The sequence below is a fragment of the Nannobrachium achirus genome, assembly GCF_963921795.1.
Source record: "Nannobrachium achirus genome assembly, chromosome: 20".
NCBI lineage: Eukaryota > Metazoa > Chordata > Actinopteri > Myctophiformes > Myctophidae > Nannobrachium > Nannobrachium achirus.
The window spans coordinates 40326957-40346057 of NC_137827.1; the positions used below are offsets into that span (position 1 = coordinate 40326957).

General features: G+C 43.8%; 1 protein-coding gene across 1 annotated transcript in view; it reads right to left on the reverse strand.

Annotated features, from left to right (window-relative positions):
• Positions 1–7947: 7947 nt before the first annotated feature.
• Positions 7948–19101, reverse strand: part of nol10 (nucleolar protein 10) — a gene marked incomplete at its 3' end in the record, with an annotated part of 28806 nt that continues 17652 nt past the window's right edge. The window contains exons 14-21 of the mRNA XM_080750512.1: positions 17040–17166; positions 15746–15825; positions 15445–15543; positions 13399–13491; positions 11148–11324; positions 9942–10258; positions 9309–9411; positions 7948–8196 (exon numbers count right to left, since the gene is read on the reverse strand). Of these exons, the coding sequence (XP_080606638.1) occupies positions 7948–8196; positions 9309–9411; positions 9942–10258; positions 11148–11324; positions 13399–13491; positions 15445–15543; positions 15746–15825; positions 17040–17166 (1245 nt within the window). The remainder of the gene's footprint in view (positions 8197–9308; positions 9412–9941; positions 10259–11147; positions 11325–13398; positions 13492–15444; positions 15544–15745; positions 15826–17039; positions 17167–19101) is intronic.

Here is a 19101-nt window from a genome sequence, read left to right on the forward strand (position 1 = left end):
GTTTCCTCTCATGTTATGGAGTGGTTTTGTTATCACGAAGGTGACCACACGATCTAAGACACGGCCCCGTTAGGGAGTGAGTCATGGCTTCCCAAGTGACCGAGCTCTGAGCGTTTCAGCTGCTGTTAAATTAAGAAGTGGAATATCTGATTGCATGACTTGAACAGACAATCTGCACGTTGCATCTGCAAATAAAAAAGTGAGACAGACAGAGCAACACTGTCAACTAGGCCCGGGCTGATATATTATGTTTGCCATTATTTGAAGTTTTTGAAGACATTGGTTTCGGCATACATGCAATCCGATGTGTCCCGTTTTTACAATTATTCAACAAAATCTGAATAGAGCTTAGGTTGTTAAATAATATAAAGTTCAGTTTGTTTATTATTTATCAATCAAAAAGTTGCTTATAAGATAGATTTAATTAAAGTTTGTATTCGATAACATTTATCTAAGTTTTTCTAGATATGACTATAGCATTGGAAATGTTGTAGTAATGGGACTCTCCAAAGATCTGGGTCAGGCTTGGAAAAAGGCCCAAGAAGAAACCCCTTACGGGAAAGAGGCAAAGAAGAAACCTTGAGAAGGAATAAGGGTCACAACAGAAGGGTCCCCCTTCCAGGGCAGAGAGCCTCAACTTATTTATCGTTCTTTCACTATGCCAAGCTGGGTCAAGACTCGGGACACTTGAGTGATGAAGAAAGGAGGCCCTTATTGGGGGAAAATATGTGTTATCCCTTTCCTAGAAATCCCCCCTTCTCCGTCTCTCCCTCTCCCCCCCCCCCCCCTCCCCTCCTCTCACAGCTCAAGACTGAGATTTTTCTCAACTCATCCTCGCGTCACCAGAGCACCCGCTGGCCTTTCCTGTGGCCGTTAGCGTAGCTACTCCATTCAACTGTGAGGCTAAATGGATTACTGTCTGTCATGACACTGTCTGACCCACTGCACTGATGCTGCACCATGAATACTAAGCAGTGTACTGTACGTAGTAGCTCCGTTTCCGACTCAAGTTACTCCCACAGCAGAAGCTGCAGGGGAATTGGTTGAGAAGCGGCCGTAGCATGCCTGCCTCTGACTGTGCGCGGCTGTTGGTGAAGGTTATGTCAGGAATGATGCGTTAAAACCTGATGGCTCTCCATTATATTTGGTGTCTGCCAGGGGTGTCACACCAAATTCTGGGCCCTGGGTACAAGGATTCACTGTGGGCCCCCCATGAATGTTAACTATTGAAAAATAGCAGATATACAAGCTCGTGCCGCGCTGCGAGCTTGTAGATCTGCTATTTTTGAAAAATCGTGAAAATGTGTGCAAGAAACCTGTTTCCATGTCAGTGGTGCTCAAACTTTTTCCCCAAGATGATATGTATTTGGCTACGGATCCCCATCTCTAAATATTTAGTTCCAGGGACCCTCCAGAAGCAAAAATAGCAGATATACAAGCTCACAGCGCGGCACCGAGTGCCGCGCTGCGAGCTTGTAGATTTTTTTTTTTAGATTTTTCAATAGTTAAAGTTACTAGGGCCCCTCCATCTTGGGCCCTAGTAACTCAGTCCCACTTCCCCCCCCCCTTGTGACGCCCCTGCCAACATCTATTACATCCCTAGAGGAGCACAAGCCATGTTCACTGCTGATGTTTGATACTTATTCTCTGAACCATTTTAAATATATTTTGGGGTCTTTTTCTGCCTTTATTTGATAGTGTACAGTAGACTGATATGGGGAGTAGAGAGACGGGAAGCAACACGCAGCAAAGGTTGTTAGCTATAGGTGCCTGGACATCTACGCATTTTAGCTTGGGAATGAGGCTATATAGTTTTACTTTGGGTTAATCTATATATTATCTATAACAAAATGGAACCACGTGTGTCTGACTGTGTGTACAGTACTTGCATACATGCACTTACGTTACTTTACACAACTGCAAGTGCGCCATCAATACAACATCTCCATATTTCATCTGATCGGTCACTTGGTAGCGGGGTAACTGTACATGGGCACTCTGACAATGGGTACAACAAGAACACACACACACACACACACACACACACACACACACACACACACACACACACACACACACACACACACACACACACACACACACACACACACACACACACACACACACACACACACACACACACACACACACACACACACACACACACACACACAGCGTGTCATCATTTCGACATAACTGCTTGACGTCCCATCTTTTCGACAAGGGTAAATGAAGGGTAAGTGAATGCTAACATGGTGAATGTTACCCACTATGCCTAAACCTATCCCAAACCTCAGTAAAACTATGCCTAAACCTAACCCTTAGTCGAAATGACGTCGAAATAGCGAGATCCCCCCCACCCCCCCCTACAGTATTAGACAAAGTAACAGCTGGATGAACCAAATTCTCCAACAAAATGAATGTTATGTCCCTTCCTGTTGCTGTGTACTGCATGCGTTACAGGCTTTGATTGCGCAAGAAGCGGGCAAACCAATTATGTGATTCTCCATAGCGATCAGGCCATGCTCCAGTCCGAACATCCGTGGTAAGTGAATGCAGGTCACAGGATCTAACCACATGAACCCTAGCGTCCCTATTCTGGGCATGTCATAACAGGCGAAGATTCACGGAAAATAGACAATCTACAAAAGGTCACAGCTTGTAAACTGGCGCCTGACAAGCTGAGGGACCCCAGTCAATGAAGTGCATCGGCTTTTAAGTGGTTAAAAGCATCACTTCTTACTTATATAATATATAATATAATAATAATAATAATAATTAGATTAGACCAATTTCATCCCGCCGGGAAAATTCAGTTTTCAGCTTCAATCAACTGTGTGCTGCCCACAGAGGAGAGTGTGGGACACAGCCCTGGCAATGTGTCACAGCCCTACCCTCCCCTGACCCCTCTTTGTATTTACCTACTGTATGATGTTTTTATTTTCCACTTTTTTTCCTGACTATATCTACTGCATAGTACTTTGTTCTATCCGTCTGTCATTCAATGTTATATGAGATACTTAAATGGTTTAATAAGCTTAGTCTTTTCTAGGATCTCCTTTTAGTAGACCTTGTACCAGTACTGTCATGAAACTGTACTTTTTCCTATGCAAACTTCTTCTAATAAAGTCTTCAATCAGCAAACTTCTTCTAATAAAGTCTTCAATCAATCTATCAATCAAAGAGTATCTTGCTCAGGGACACATTGCCAGGGCTCGGAATCGAACCGGGGACATTACGCTTCCCAGAAAGGATCTCTACCTATTCAGCTACTGTATGGTCCTTCACTACAGAAATTACATGCTTTTTAGGAGAAACTGCTATGGAAATAATCAAGGAAAGGAGTCCAGTAACCCCGCATTCAACACCAGCACACGTGGACACCAACATGGAAATTTACCCAAACTACCCTTTATTGTGGGAACCGGGAATTGGGCTTTACTTAGAGAATACAGGGCAGATACTTATTCTTATGTAATCTAGAACTAGCATCTTTCTTTAGCGTTCAATGTGGTCATCTGGCCTCCAAGGAATATTGAATAGCAATCACTTTCTTTCTGTATCATTCCCCTTTGTATCCTTGTTATTGTTTGTATGTTCGGAAGTCACCGATTCACCTGGCCTACTTCCTGGTCCTCCATGGCGAGTCACAGCACAACGAGGAAGTAAAAAGAGTTCAGTTTCAGTTTGGCTGCAGGCTAGCATGTCGTTTCAAAGACATCCACAGTATCAGACGTTTAGGCAAAAGAATGGTCACTTGTGTGACACAATGTGTCACACAAGGCTGAATCTACCCGACACCTTTAACCTTTATACCGACTCACCCAAAACCAAAACTCAAAATGCTGAATTTAAAGGGATAGTTCACCCCCAAAATGAAACAGCATGTCTTTTCCGGGACTTACCAAAACACATAACAGCATAACATCTGTTTAGCAGACCACGACAGCCACGGCCTAGATGTGCGTGACAACTAATAAAAGATTGATGAAATGCTACGAGGCCTGTTGGGGTCTGCTCGGGAAACTGGATGACCTTAAAAAACCTGCACTATTCACACAGATTAATTTCATTTGCTAAATAGTTACGGCATCAATTTTAAATCATTGAATCGTATAGCCATGAATGAACCAATATCGTCACTGTTAAAATGTATCGTACACTCCCAATACACAAACAACCAAACCCAAATTTGTTCTAGAGAATTATTGCATTCAAACGAGTAGCATGCCACACAGTGTCGAAGGCCCTCAAAAATGCCAGTGCCAGACACCCGCATTACGGAATTTGTACAATGTGGCACCTAAAAGACTTAAGTCATACAGAACAGCGTTGTATACGTATTTCCCCCACAAATTTAGTACAGAATTCTACAACCAACAATATCAATAATAGTGAAAATAGCCACTCTAGCACAGAGTGCAAATTCTAACCATTGAAATGCATACATTTCAGACAATGAGCCCCCAAACTACTCATCAGGAGCCTGTCTGGCCCTGTATTCTGACTGCTCTGGTAGTGTGTGTAAGAAAGAGTGCATGTGTGTCATAGAAAAACAAGTCCGAATTACACTGTGACCTAATGAGCAACATTGTGCTTATAACAAGGAAATAAAAACATCCTCACGCAGAAACCCAAATTATGGCATACAAAAATATGTATGCCTAAATGGGTTAATAGACAGATTTAAAGATACTGAATACATAACCACTTAAGCCCTATTTTATACTTTATCATATTATCGCGTGGCACGCAAGAGAATAGCTCATCTAACATGCGCACAGTGTGTCCCACTGATCTTGTAGAGCTGCTATCTTTGTATGTTTTAAAGCCTTTTTTGACATTCTTGGAATGTTTTTGAAAATGTAATTACAATTTATCTCATAATTGGGTTTATTTTATTTTATTTTTACGACGAGTCATCTTCAGTCAGGAAACGCTATTCTTAGCGGATTTGATAAAACAAACTGTCTGTGGTGAGAGAGCGCATGGCGGTTTGGAAAGAGAGGCTGACACCGGGGCCAGCATGCTGAGAGGGGTGAAATGGACCTCCCTCACTTTTGAAAAGGACCAATGCTGGTTAAGGAGAGGTTCACTGGAGGTGGAGGGAGGGTAGGGAAACCCACCCAGGAACTGCAGTTCCAAGAACTGAGAGAGAGAGAGAGAGAGAGAGAGAGAGAGAGAGAGATAGAGAGAGAGAGAGAGGGAAAAAAGCCCTCTCCCTCTGAAGAAAAGAGTAGTAGGCTGCAATTTAACCCCAGAGTGTACCAACGGAACCACACGCACCAAGCATCAGGGAGCCAATCTCAGGGTTAAATTGTCACTCAGGAGTTTACTGTGTAAAACGATGCAAGACCAGCACACCATGACCTGCCCGAGTATGTAAAGAATGCCATAAACATAATGAAAATAAAACCCTTCACTTTGATATCCTGTGTGATATCAAAGTGAAGAAGAAATAAAGCGTGACGCATTCAAGAGGCGTCGCATCTAGGCCAATTGGTAGATATGTACAAATGTGACGAATATGGAGCTTTTTATATAAGCTTTTTACATCATGCTTTTTACGTCACCATGTTATAAGAAAAAAAAAGTAGTGTTCATTCATATTGACATCACTTTCTTCTACATCTACAATATACTGTAGTTCAACGGTACCAGCATCTGCTATTTAATTGGGAAGCAACAGACTGCATTTCCCTTCTCAAGTAAACCGTGCCTTAAAGCAGTGGTTCTCAACCTGTGGGTCGGGAGCCCAAATTATTTTTTTTTGGGGGGGGGGGGGGGGGTCCCCAGATGATTAACTTAATGTGCAACATTGTTTTCTCACTCAACAGTGAACAAACCAACATAAAGTTTAAGGGTATCTGAACATTCATAAAGTTACAATTTGAGGACTTTTTATTACCTCTAATGACAAATTAAACATTGGCAAAATTGACAAATATTAGGCGCAGAAATTGTGAAAATAGCAGATCTACATGCTCACAACGCCTCGCAACGCGAGGCGGTGTGAACATGTAGATCTGCTATTTTCACTATAGAACCGTGGCGTGCTATACAAAATGTAATGCCTCAACTCTTAGAGCTCGTCGGGGTGGGGGGTCCCCAGTTAAAATATGATTACTTTGGGGTTCGTGGCCTGAAAAGGTTGAGAACCACTGCCTTAAAGCATATGCCAATAAAAACAAACAACAGAGTTGTACCAAATACAAATTTATAGTTATCCCGTTTAGACAGAACAATTTACAATACAAACAAAGACAAAAGTTGAAAAAATTAAAATAAAGAAGAGTTGTGTGGGTATTTTTCACTGTACATACGTGCAAATGTATTTGCATGTGAGTGTATGTATGTATGTATGTAGGCCTACCGCCCATATTTATTTATTTATGAGTCACTTTGAAGGGTCTCTTCAAACAAAATTCAACCTTTGCTTGTAATCTTCTTGCCTGGATCGAGCGAAAAGAAGGGATTCTTCTTTTTCCTCATTATAGAAAATCATCTTTATTGTGTGGCCAGTAGGGGTTCTTGATCTTGTTCAACCTTCTCTCAGGGAAGATGCCATGGAGATTAGGGCTGCAACTATGCATTATCTTCTTAGCGATTAGTCTATCGATTAATCAACTAATCGAAACGGCAGATCTACAAGCTCACACAAGCTATTGGCTATTTTAATTTAGTTTTTTACTTTTCACCGATAATGGCATGCCCCCCACACACACACACACATTTTAACAATTGATTAAATCGATTAATTCCAATAACTGTTGCAAACCTAATTGAGACCTTATGGACGTTTGGTGGAAGGGGATCGTGTCCTTAAATTTGTCCAGCTCCTCTCCTTTCATAATGAGCAATATGGGCCATGGATTCTTAAGCATAGGCCAATCTTAGGCCATCCATACACGTATACAAATACAGGCGTGTGTGTGTGTGTGTGTGTGTGTGTGTGTGTGTTTGTTTAACAGAAATACACTGCATGGTGTAGAAAGTTTAAGAAAATATACAGACTGATATGTTACTTCCTATATATGGGCAAAGTTTCAGCTCATTTCGACTGCCATCGACTTCCATTGTTATTATTAGTCAAATTAAAGTTAAATATTTCCCCCAAAATATGGAACATAATTTGTTTGCAGAAAACGAAATTTGGCACACAAATACATATCTCTTGACGGTTAGCTTCCTACAGAGCCAAGCCGTAAAAATATATTTTCTTTCACAAAACACGCATCATTGAGACACAAAACCTTTCTTCTTCACAGAACAGTCGGCGTTACGCAGCCAAGCCCACCCAGGACGCGGCCCGTCGTGGCCGTCTTGACCACTGCCGGTCCTTAGGCTCAACCATAAAGACGGGCTTTGCAGCCGAGGCTTTGACCTCACGTGGCTCACACTTAGTCATTACCCAGGTTTTGTACAGACAGACAGACAGACAGACAGACAGTGGGTGGGTGGGGGTCAGGGGAGGTTTAGTTCAGTGACCCTCAGGGTTCCATATTGACCCTTGCAGATGGGTAACTCTGGGAGTGTAACGAATGGAACCAAATGGACCCGTATGTTAAAAATCACAATAGTAGTTGTTCGCTCAAAATCAGCCAAATGTCACGCGAGATTCTCCTGTTCTTTGCGTTGGTTGTCGCACAGTTTGGACACGTCTTCCACTCTCCCCTGAAGAAGAACTGAATTCCGGTCAATCCACTGAAGTGAATCCATGTGGGCGTTGAGAATTTTGCAGATCTGCTGAAGTGGGTCACTATAGGTATCCGCTGGGCCCAGTGATCTCCTTCAGATCCTGTGACAATGTGACATCCTTTTGACCCGTAAGGGTCCACTTGGTTCCATTCGTTACACTCTCAAGAGTTATTGGCGGGGGAGGATCCTTGAAATTGATGAGTTCGACAACCACTGGTTTGGTACAGTTTTACGGTCGTCCGGTGCTCCTCAGTAGCGACCCCTCCCTCTGCCACCACCTCCTCCTCTACCACCTCCTCCTCTACCACCTCCTCCTCTCCCTCCTCCCCCTCTCCCTCCTCCTCCCCCTCTCCCTCCTCCTCCTCTCCCCCCCCAGCCTCCCCGACCTCTCCCGCGACCTCCCCGGCTGCTGTCGAGGTGTCCGGCCGAGCGCCGCAGTTTCCTCCTCTCCTCATGGTGCTCTCGCTCCGCCTGCTGCTGCCTCTGCTGCTGCTCCGACTGAGGGGGGAGTCGCAAAAAGTCACGTTACTACGCATATAGGCCTGTCACAACTAGGGATGGGTCGTTATTTTCGTTTTATAGTGATAAAAAACACTCGCAATAATCGTATCGTGGAGATTTAAATTCGTCCTCTGTCATGCACTGTTATCACTTCCCTTTAGTCAAGCTGCATATCTGGTACCACTTAAACCCCCCCCCCCTTTTCCCACTCTCTACCAAACCTCTTTGCCAAAAAAAATTGCCGGTCTATAAGCTCAAGATCTATAAGATCACAATGTGTCTCATCGCAACGCGTTGTGAGTTTGTAGCTATTTTCTTTGGCAAATGTTCTGCACCAGCATAATGGATGTTGGGGATATTTTGATTATCGCGATATCGTAAATCGCAAATTCTTTGGGCACAATTTTCCTATTGTCCCTAGTCACAACTATCGCTAGGGCTGAGGGCAACCTATCAGAGATATATATTGAAACCGATATTTAGAACCAATAACCGATCTTGCTCATGTAGGTTAATCGATTAATCGAGGATCCTTTTTTTGTTTGTTATATAAATATTTTTTATTCCTCGTATACAAAAAGGGTAGAGAGGTTTCCAAAGGCTTACTAGGGCTGAAGATGAGAGGCCAGCATGAAAGTGCATTAAAGACAAAAAGGCTCGCACTTGAACATTGGGGCTATTTGGATGCAAAGAATATAGTCTTTTACTTACAGGTGCAACAAGTGACATGGTGAAATAAAGTGACACAGAGAGTGGACGTTTCGATCCTCAGACCATCATCAACAAATCTCTGTGTGGACATTTATAGATACATATTGTGGTATGGACGTCATCGACTTGAGATTGAATGGGCTTTAAAATAATATCGGAGTAGTAGAGACAGCATTAACTTTGGCAATCAAAGAGTTGAACACTCAGTATTTTGTGGGTGTACCTGGCATCACAAAGTGGTTTCGCTTGGACGGTATTCAGTGGTGTATTGCGGAACGTAGGGGAACGAAGGAGGAGAGAAAGAGGCGCTGGAGCATGGAGGTGAGGTGGACATTTTCCAAAGAATTTGGATGTCGTGACGACAAAGTCCACAAGTAAAACACACGTGAGCCACTCACCTTTCTGAGGGTGAAGGTGAGCTGCTTGCTGCCGATAGCAGTGTCCGCCATGTTGCTGGTTCCAGAGTTCTGCTCCATCTGCAGACGCTCCTCCAGAGAAGCCCTGACAAACACAACATACTCACTTTACACCCAATACAGCACAGAGCCCTTGAAAGAGAGAATCGCGACACTCTTTGAACTCGCTGTGATGCAATCACATGGCTCATGTACAGTATATCACGCAGCAACGCCAATTATGAGGATTCAGTGACATCATTGTCAATGTAACTCAACGGGGAGATTATTTTGGACCATCTGTTCTTAATCTTTGGAGCAACTATTGAAGAAATGTTGCTATATCATGGCAAATGAACTACACAAACCTCGACCACAGTGGAATTAATGTAAATATCTTTGCAGAAAATAGCAGATCGACAAGCTCAAAATGCATCCCGGAATATGAATGCTGAGTGGTTAAAAATGTCTTCTAAATTCAAACAGCTCTCTGAAAAAAACTTGTCACATTTGTATAAATAAAAGGGGGTAAAGCATTCTATAAAATAAATCTATGACACAGATGCTGTCCCATATTGAAAGGTAAAAAAATCCATTGTTCGATTAACAGTCAACGCCGCAAATTGTCTCTCTTACTTCTGCAGCTTCTGCTTGCGGGCCACGTCGGCGAAGCTGCGGAACTCCTCGCCGGCCTTGATCTGGTAGAAGCGTGGCTCGCTGCCGGCCGCCGCCGCCGCCTTGCCCTGAGCCGCCGAGGCTCCGCCTCCAGAGGCGGAGCCCAGCAGGACGGTGTCGCGGTCTGCCTTCCTCTGCTGCTGCCGCCGCTCGTAGTCCTCCTGGTGCAGCTGGCGGCGCTGCTCGCGCACCTCCTCCACCCAGGCCTTGTCGTCGTCGTCAGAGCTCTCCTCCTCCGAGCTGGCGCGTCCCTCGGGCTCCTCTGCCTCTTCAGCGGCCTGGAGAAAAAACAAACAAACAATATTGTTAAGACAATAATTTAAGCCATTAAGACATGGAATTATTTTATACTTTAGCTACTGAAAAATAGCAGATATACAAGCTCACAGCGCGGCACCGAGTGCCCCGCTGCAAGATTGTAGATCTGCTATTTTTGAAAAATCGTGAAATCTTTTGCAAATCTTTGATGTATCTTCTTTTTAACACATTTGTAACTCATTGTAACTCAAATTTAGCTTCTGGGGGTCGCTGGAACTAAATAGTTTGAGATGGGGGTCCGTGGCCAAATACATATCATTTTGGGGGTCCTTGACATGAAAAGGTTTGAGCACCACTGACATAGAAACATGTGTTTTTCAAAAAACGTTAGAAGGATTTAGAGGACACTTCGAGATTTTTTTAAATAGCAGATCTACAAGCTCACACACAGCGTGCAGATCTTGTATATCTGCAATCTTTTAATAGTTAAAGCATAAAATAATAGTTAAAGTAATAATGCGTAATAACACGACTCCGGTCTTAAAGGAGTAGTTCAACCCCAAAATGACTTTTTTTCTATTGATTAGTCACGCCATGGAGACTAGAGTTCAATAATATTTTTAGTTTTTTGTCGCATTCCTAGGACAAAAATGCATTTACCCCCATTCGTTCCGGATGGGGACCCGTTTCGAAATGGGTCCCCATCCGGAATCAATGGGGGTAAATTAACTCGAATCAAATCTTTGTCTTAGGAATGTGACAAAAAACAAAAAATATTATTGAACTCTACTCTCCATGGCATGAGTAATCAATAGAAAAAAAGTCATTTTGGGGGTGAACTACTCCTTTAATGGGTTAAAATAAAATATATTTTAAAAGAAACTATGAGAAGGAAGTGTTTTGGTTCACCTTCTGTGCGTCGGCAGCCTGCTGGGCGAGCAGTCGCAGCTTCTTCCTCCTCTTGTCGCCCACCTTGGACACGATGGGGTTGAGCAGGCGGAACTCCTCGCTCTGCTCGTCCACCTGGTAGTCGGGGTTCTCGAACATCACCTGGAAACGGTCGTCGCCCAGGATGCTGGGGACCGCCTGCCAGAGGGTGAGAGGGAGGGTTTTCGGAAAGTTAAGTGCCCTACTTGATCATACCACAGCGTCACACAAAAGCATTAAAAGTTAGCAGATCTACAAGCTCGAAACGTGGCGCAAAGCAATGCGACATGATGTTGACCTTTTATAAGTATTTAAGTGTATAAAGTAGGGATGTGAAAAAAAATCGGAAATCGACGCGTCGATCGACTCACGCTCACCGCGACTCAAAAAGTACGAGTCGAAAAGTCGAAAAATATATATATTTTTTTATTTTTCAAAAGTTTTTCCCCCAAAAAAGGTTTTAATCGTTCAAAAACGTTATAAGCGTTAATGTTTTCCATATGTGAGAGGACCGTGTGTGTGTGTGTGTGTGTGTGTGTGTGTGTGTGTGTGTGTGTGTGTGTGTGTGTCTGTCTGTGTCGGAGACGAGTGCATGCCGCCTGCATGTGTTGTGCATTCGCATGCATGCGGCGCTAGTCAGGTCCGCGGACTACTGGTTGAGAAACACTGCTGGACCGTGCTGATGTGCGCGTCATAGCAGTGCGCGCTGACTTGCCTGACTGTATCTCTATGGACTGGATGCTTTTGTTTACCTCCTGCCTCTGCATGCACGCTTGACACGAAAGCTCGCTTGTTAATGGCAGCGTCGCCGTTGTGTGCGATGATCACAAACCACACTACTCGTCGTTAACGTTAATGCGACACACCGGGGATATATGAGAGCGAGCGGTCAGCGCTCCCGCACGTTCCATGGACTTATTGTCACTCCGCTTCTAGTCTCTAGAGAACAGACTCCATGCTAACAAGGAAGAGCAATTATGTATTATCATTATTATTAGGGCTTTGATGCAAGTTCTGATGGGTGCAGCATACGTTGTGTTGTTTAAAGTAATGCGCCGTTGTGCTGCTCTCCTCTCAGCTGCTGCTTAGCGAAAAAAAAAAGTGAAAAAAGTCGATCGACGCGTCGATTTTCGGCCGCGACGCGTCGATTCGGCAATAATGCGTCGATTAACATCCCTAGTATAAAGCAACCTTAAGTGGTTGAATAAGGGGTGCCCGGTGGCCTACTGGTCTAAGCGCATACCAAATAGGCAATGATGCCTGGCGGCGGCGCCGGTTCGATTCCCGATCCGGACGAACTTTGCCGCATGTCTCTCCCCATCTCTCCCCCCCGTTTCCTGTCAGTCTACTGTACTATCCAATAAAGGCATAAAAGCCCAAAAAACAAATCTTAAAAAAAAAAAAAAAAAACGCTCAGCTGTGAACTTCTGTGATGGGCTTTTTTTTTTATTCTTCCTTCCCAAAAAGGGTACAATTTGCGGGTCCCTTTCAATCTTCCAATCACCTCAGTTAATAATCTTTTTATGAGGGGTAGTCCCAACTCTCTCTAAATAGAAGCCTCTTTGAACACACTCATACGGCGCACATAATATATACTGTATGTCTCTAATACTATAACTGAATAAATCGATTAGTTCCATTCTAACTGTTGCACCTGTACACTGGTGGTTCTCAAAGTGACAAGAGCTTGTGAGATACATCTGCTATTTTATTTATTTTATCTTGAAAGGAAATTGGAAATTGTAATTTAAATGTAATCTTCTAGGGGTCCTTTGCACAAAATATTTTCAGATTGGGGGCCCGTGGCACTGATACTGGGGGTCCTTGACTCCTTGACACGTTTGATAACCATTGCTCTACAACGATTCCCAAACTTATTTAAATCGCAACCCAAAAGAGAAATTTGCTTCCTCAGGACCCAAACTAGTGAAAACAGAGTTTATACTTCTATTCTATTCTATTCTATTATTCATTCAATGAAAGTTGCTCAGTGGCGTTTGAAGCACCCGGAAGACTGTCGGAAGTACCTCTATTGGCACCGAAAAGGAGGCCAATTGTGGGGAAGTCTTGAGCACCGAGCAGGTGCACTAGGGTACGCAGTAGCATTCGCACGAGCAGTAGCGTTTTAACTGCTATCCCAGGTTTGTTTGACCACCAGGCAAAAGCTCTAGCGGGGTTCTGGGGGCTTGGTCCCGGCCCAGTGTTTGGGAACCAGAACCATACATGTTCATACCTTGCCCTTCCTCTTCCTTTGGGCCAACTCGGCTTCGTTGTCTCCTTCCTCCATCAGCTTGAGGGCCAGTTCCTTGTTCACCTTAGGCAGCGCCTGTGTCAGTCAGGAGAAAACAGTGAGTTTGGACAATGCAGGGTTAATTATGACAGCTCATTTTGATAAAAGTTTCAGTCAGTGTCTTTTGAATAAAGTTCCATTCAGTCCTATTTTGGTCATCTGAAATATTTCTACAGTTGATAAGTCGATAAGTCGATTTACTTGACTAAACTGTATTTTGGCAGGCCTTGGTGGTGTCATAATACTTGATTTATATTGGTTATGTGCCGAGATAGCCGATCTACAACGCGTTTGTAGATCAGCTATTTTCGAAGCATGACACACAAACACAGCCAAATGTAAAATGACTCGTCTTAGTTCTATTGGATCTCTTGTACAATACTCCCTGCCTAACATTTTAGTCTAGTTTTTATTTGTTGACAACATTTCTGTATATTTAGCCACATCATCAACATCATAAATTAGTTTTTATTTCGTTTTCGTCAGTGAAAAGGGTTTTCGATGAACATTTCTAGTCATAGTTTTAGTCAACCAAATGAACATTGGGACAATGACCATGTTGGAAAGTTAGTCTCTACCACCATCAACAAGGTTTGTCTTATTGAGAAGGGGGAAAAAATCACTAACCCAGCATGAAAGAGATCACACACATACAACAAAAATATGTAACTTTTCTCCCTCAAAAATTGCTGACCTACAAGCTTGTAGTTAGGCTATTTTTATAACACAATCAAAAGGCAAAGTATATAACACAATCAAAAGGCAAAGTATAAAGTAACTTGAGAACTAATGCATATTGATGATTGCATCACCATCCCTCTTGAAAAGTCATGGGACCCTAGAGATGGGAACAACGATTATCTCACTGAGCTCAAGCTAACATTATTTGACTAAATGCTAAACAAGGAATCGATGAACATTCTGATATTGTATTACTTGCTGACATACTTTTCTGATCCCCCAACTACATTGTCAGTCGAACAGTAGGTGAACATCTACATTGTCAGTGCAACAGTAGGTGAACAGAAGAAGGGTGGGTGTGCGGCAGGGGCAGCAATTACATTATGTCACAATCAAAAGAGCAAACAGTTACATAAGGTTTCATAGAAAGCAGATTTACAGATCTGGAGATAACGGTTTCAAAGAGCTTGGGTACATTTGTAGTGTACAATTTGAGGTTTTGGGGTATATCTAGGAGTGGATATAAAACTGGATTTTCAGTAAATGTTGATGGACGAGATAGATTCTAACAGCTAGGGCAGGGCAACATGACTCGAAGGCATTGCAGCCTAGGGTGCCTTGACCAACATGCCGGCGGCCGGGCCTATTTTTGTGTGCAATTATAATACAGGGTTACGTGGTTAATCAGAATAATCCATTTAGACCGGGGGTCTTCAACATTTTAGAGACAGATGAAGCAGGGACCCCCACAACCTCTTCATAGATTCCATATAGTTTCAATGTTTGAAAGCACAATTATCAGGGTTTTTTGGATTCATGTCAATTTGTGTTTTCAGATATTTAACCACTTGAACCGTCAATACTTAATAAACTTAAGCTTTCAGTCTGTACTTAGTCTGCTCTTTTTCCCCTCTACACCAAAGCTCTTTGCCAAAAATAGCCGATCTACAAGCTCACAACGCATCGTGCTGCGAGGCGTTGTGAGCTTGTAGATCTGCTATTGGATATATGCATATGGATATATTATAGAATATAAAAAAGGAGGGGAAAAACTCCATCACTCAAAGATTTGGAGGACCCCCTATAGTAACTCTGAGGACCCCCTAGGGGTCCCAGACCCCCTGTTGAAGACCCATGCTTTAGACGATTATAAAAAAAAATATTATAACTGTAGATTAGCCAGTATATGAAAAAATAATAATAAATAAAGAAAAAGAGTTGGTTCTTGGTTCTAAATATGGGTTTGGATATCATTTTCGGGTGAATTGCCCAGTACTAATAAGAGCACAAGACATTTTCATCTCTCACCTTAATCTGAACTCTGTGGGCTCTGGACTCTTCAATCTTCTGGCGGATCTTATCCTTGCGGTATTCCTCGTACGCAAAAGGATTCGCCATGGTTTTGACCTGCAGCCAAACAAAACGGCGCCGTCAGAGACAGATGTTCTTTTCACGTTCCAGCAGCAGTGCCTAGCTACCTACTACATCAACACTTAACTGGTTTTAATTGAGAAATGTATGATACAGTTAATAGTCTCAATACTATAATTCATTGAGAAATGTATGATCTAGTTTAATGCTAGATGAAAGGGAGTGGAGTGTGTCACACCTTGTGGTACAATCTCATGTCCATGAAGAAGCCATGCATGTAGGCTCTCAGCAGAGATGAACCCACCAGGTGAGTCAAACCTGATGACAAAATGATAAACCCAAAAGGAAGCATTCAAAAACACAGGATTAAAAGAAAAAAAATATATATATATACACTGTATTGCATGATATTTTAATACTTGAGCTCTTTTTATTTTATACTTTTATAGTGAAATGAAAACATCAATAGCTGATCTACAAGCTCTAAACAGATCTCTACGTGCCACGCTTATAGCTTGTAGATTCTGCTATTTCCACTATTCTTATATGACCCTTTTTCAACGTGGAAATGATAATGGCAGAAGAATGATCAAATAATTTAGCGATTAGGCGATTATGTAATACTTGTAACAGGCCTACTTGGCATGCAAGGTCGTGTGTACTATTTTGTGAGGACAACAAACAAAGAAAGGGCCCAGAGAAAAGTAGCGTGAGGTGAGATAAAGAGGTCATGAGAGCGCGCTCCTCCATAAAAGCATGTCAGAGAGTGTGTGTGTGTGTTCTAACTGGAAGGAGAGCCCTTGTGTTACCCGGGGAATCTCGACTCTTATCCACACCCGTGCGTTACATAACAGGGACCACAGCGCACACACACACACACACAGCTGCTGTAAGCCGACTCCCTCCTCCAGCCCCCCCCCCCCCCCACCTCCCCCCGTTCCCCTGCCGCGCACCTCCTCCCCTTTTATTCCCCCGCCAGCCAACCGCCTCTCTCCTCGTCACTTGATCTCTTTACTGCTGAGACTGCATTCCCATGTTCATTCAACCCTTGTACTGTTCACCCCCTCCTCCCCCCCCCCCTCCAATATCCCCACCCTTACCTAAAACCTCTCAAAACCTTCCCCGGGTCTCTACTTAGGCCGTCTAGCCGCCTGCGCTAACCCCAGAGGCGGCAAAAAAAAAAAAAAAAAAAAAGGTTAAGACCGACCCCTGTTCATTCATTCTTTCCGGGACAAAAAAGAAAAAAAAGCAGCGACTGCATGGCGTGGTCGGGCCTCCGGAGAAGTTAAAGCCAAAAATCAAGGCTCCCACCGCGCGAGCCAGGTTTCAAGTCTCTCTCTCTCTCTCTCTCTCTCTGTCTGTACTGTGATCCTCCCTCTATCCGTTACCGCTGTCTGCTTAAATAAAGGACGAGACGAGATGGATGGACCGCCAGGCGGGCGGGCGGGCGGGCACTGCCTGCCTCGGAAAGGACAAGACAGTCTGTTGGCGGGCGGGGACCGCGCGGTAGCTGTGGAAGGTTAATGGCTCACCCAGGTTTTCCAGGTCCCTGCGCGTGACAAACTTGTAGTCGTCGTAGACGGTGCTCTCTGGGCTCTCTTCCAGCTCCTCCGTCATTTGGTCCAGGAAGGAGCACCATCGAGGAGCAGGGCCAAGGGCCTAGAAACACACACACACACACACACAGTACAGTCACACACACACGTAAGACGCGACAATTCTTGGCCATCTGGCCAGTGATGTATGTCGGACCAGTTACCCATATATGGAGACCCCTGCATGATAGCCAACAATGTTATGTCGAAACATGCCCATATATGGGCATTACCAAATATGGGCATTCCCAGATATGTCCTTAATATTGATGACATTGGGACAGGATCTCCATATGCTGTATGGGCATAAAACGTATGTTAATTAGTAAAGCCAAGCAGGGCCTTGGCAAGTTAGGGCCTGGTTTTGATGCCTGGGGATCTCCATATATGGGCATAAGGGGGTACCCTAACAGGGCATCATCTGGGAATGCCCATACTATATGAGTAAAGCATACTATACTGAGTAAAGCAGGCTCTTGGGCCAGTTAGGGCCTTGGATTGATGACATCAGAAATCTTCATATATGGGCATAAAAGGGATACCTATATATGGACTTTTACATGGTTGATGTCACCTGTGATGTCACAGTGACGAGGTAACCAACCCATAGATTGACTGACTGACAAGCTGCAACATTTCTCATGGTCGCAATCAGAGGGGGCTTGAGCCCCTGCCCTTTTATCAGTCTGTAAAAATTGCCCTCTCCAGATCATGAATGCAGTTGTTATGTTTCCATGCTGTACCTGAAGGCAGCATTCAAGAGAATTGCCTTGTCTAAACTCTTGTGAACTTGAATGGAAAGAATTGCCCTCTGTGTGGAAATCCATGCCGTACACCACATCTCCAGTAATGACTTGATTATGTTTAGTCAGTGTGGTATCACGCACCAAAAATAGCCAACCTCCAAACTCACAACGCGTCACAGCGCGGCGCGTCGTGAGCTTGGATGTCTGCTATTTTAGATATTTCCACCAAAAGCCCCTTTTAGAAATTTCAGCCCTGCCTCTCTAACATTCTCTGCACGTCCCTGACACACACACACACACACACACACAAAACAAACAACTCAGTGTGAGTCCTGGCCTGCTCGGATTTCGAGCGTAATTATGTAATCCGTCTGCCCTCGTCATGTCACAGAAAATACTCTCTTCCCGCAGCCAACATGAAGGAAGTGAAACACTGTATTTCCAGACATCCATACAGACGGTAACAATGGGACAGATAATCTAATGTAACATAACCTAGATTGTGTTGATGTAAACTGTGTTAACTGCAACACGGATGAATTTCACTCCAGTGTCCTGATCCCGTCTTTCGGGGTTAAGGACTTGCCGCTCCTGTGAAAGCCAAGTTCCCACGGGCGTCGGGCGGCCTTTTACAAAGGCTTTTTCAGGGGAGGGAGCGCCCGATCCAGGATCAGGACGGTCGCCTCGTTTCTGATGATGTGGCAGGTACAAACTGGGTCAGAAGTCAGGCTCTTGAGTAGCTCCCCCACATAAACAGTGGGGGGCATTGTATCCAAAAAAAGACGGGGAATTCTTAGAATGTCTGGATTTTTTTTTTCTGTTTTCTCGAAAAGTCCCGAAAAGGCCCCGCCTCCGTACATTTATTGTCGACAGGCTCGGACACCGAGAGCTCTGTTGGCCGTTCCCGCCCATGGAAAACCCACAGGGATGGTCTCTGAACACAAGTTTACAGTAAGAATGAGGCACTGAATGCTAATGCGATGCTAGCACACAATCTTCATTTTAGTTTGAGAAAGAGAGGACTTCTGCTGGAAAACTAACAAGTCTAGTACTGATAACCCAATTTTTTTGGGGGGGGGATAGATTTCCTAGTTAATCATTGATGAGGCATATTACTCCACAGTGCACAAACATTAAGTGTACTGGTTTAGTTGGATTTCTTCCACCTTGCCCAGTGCAGCATGTGCTTCCAATAATGCATTACCCAACACCTTTTAAATCAACCGTTTTCCCCACCTGAACTTTTATTGTAT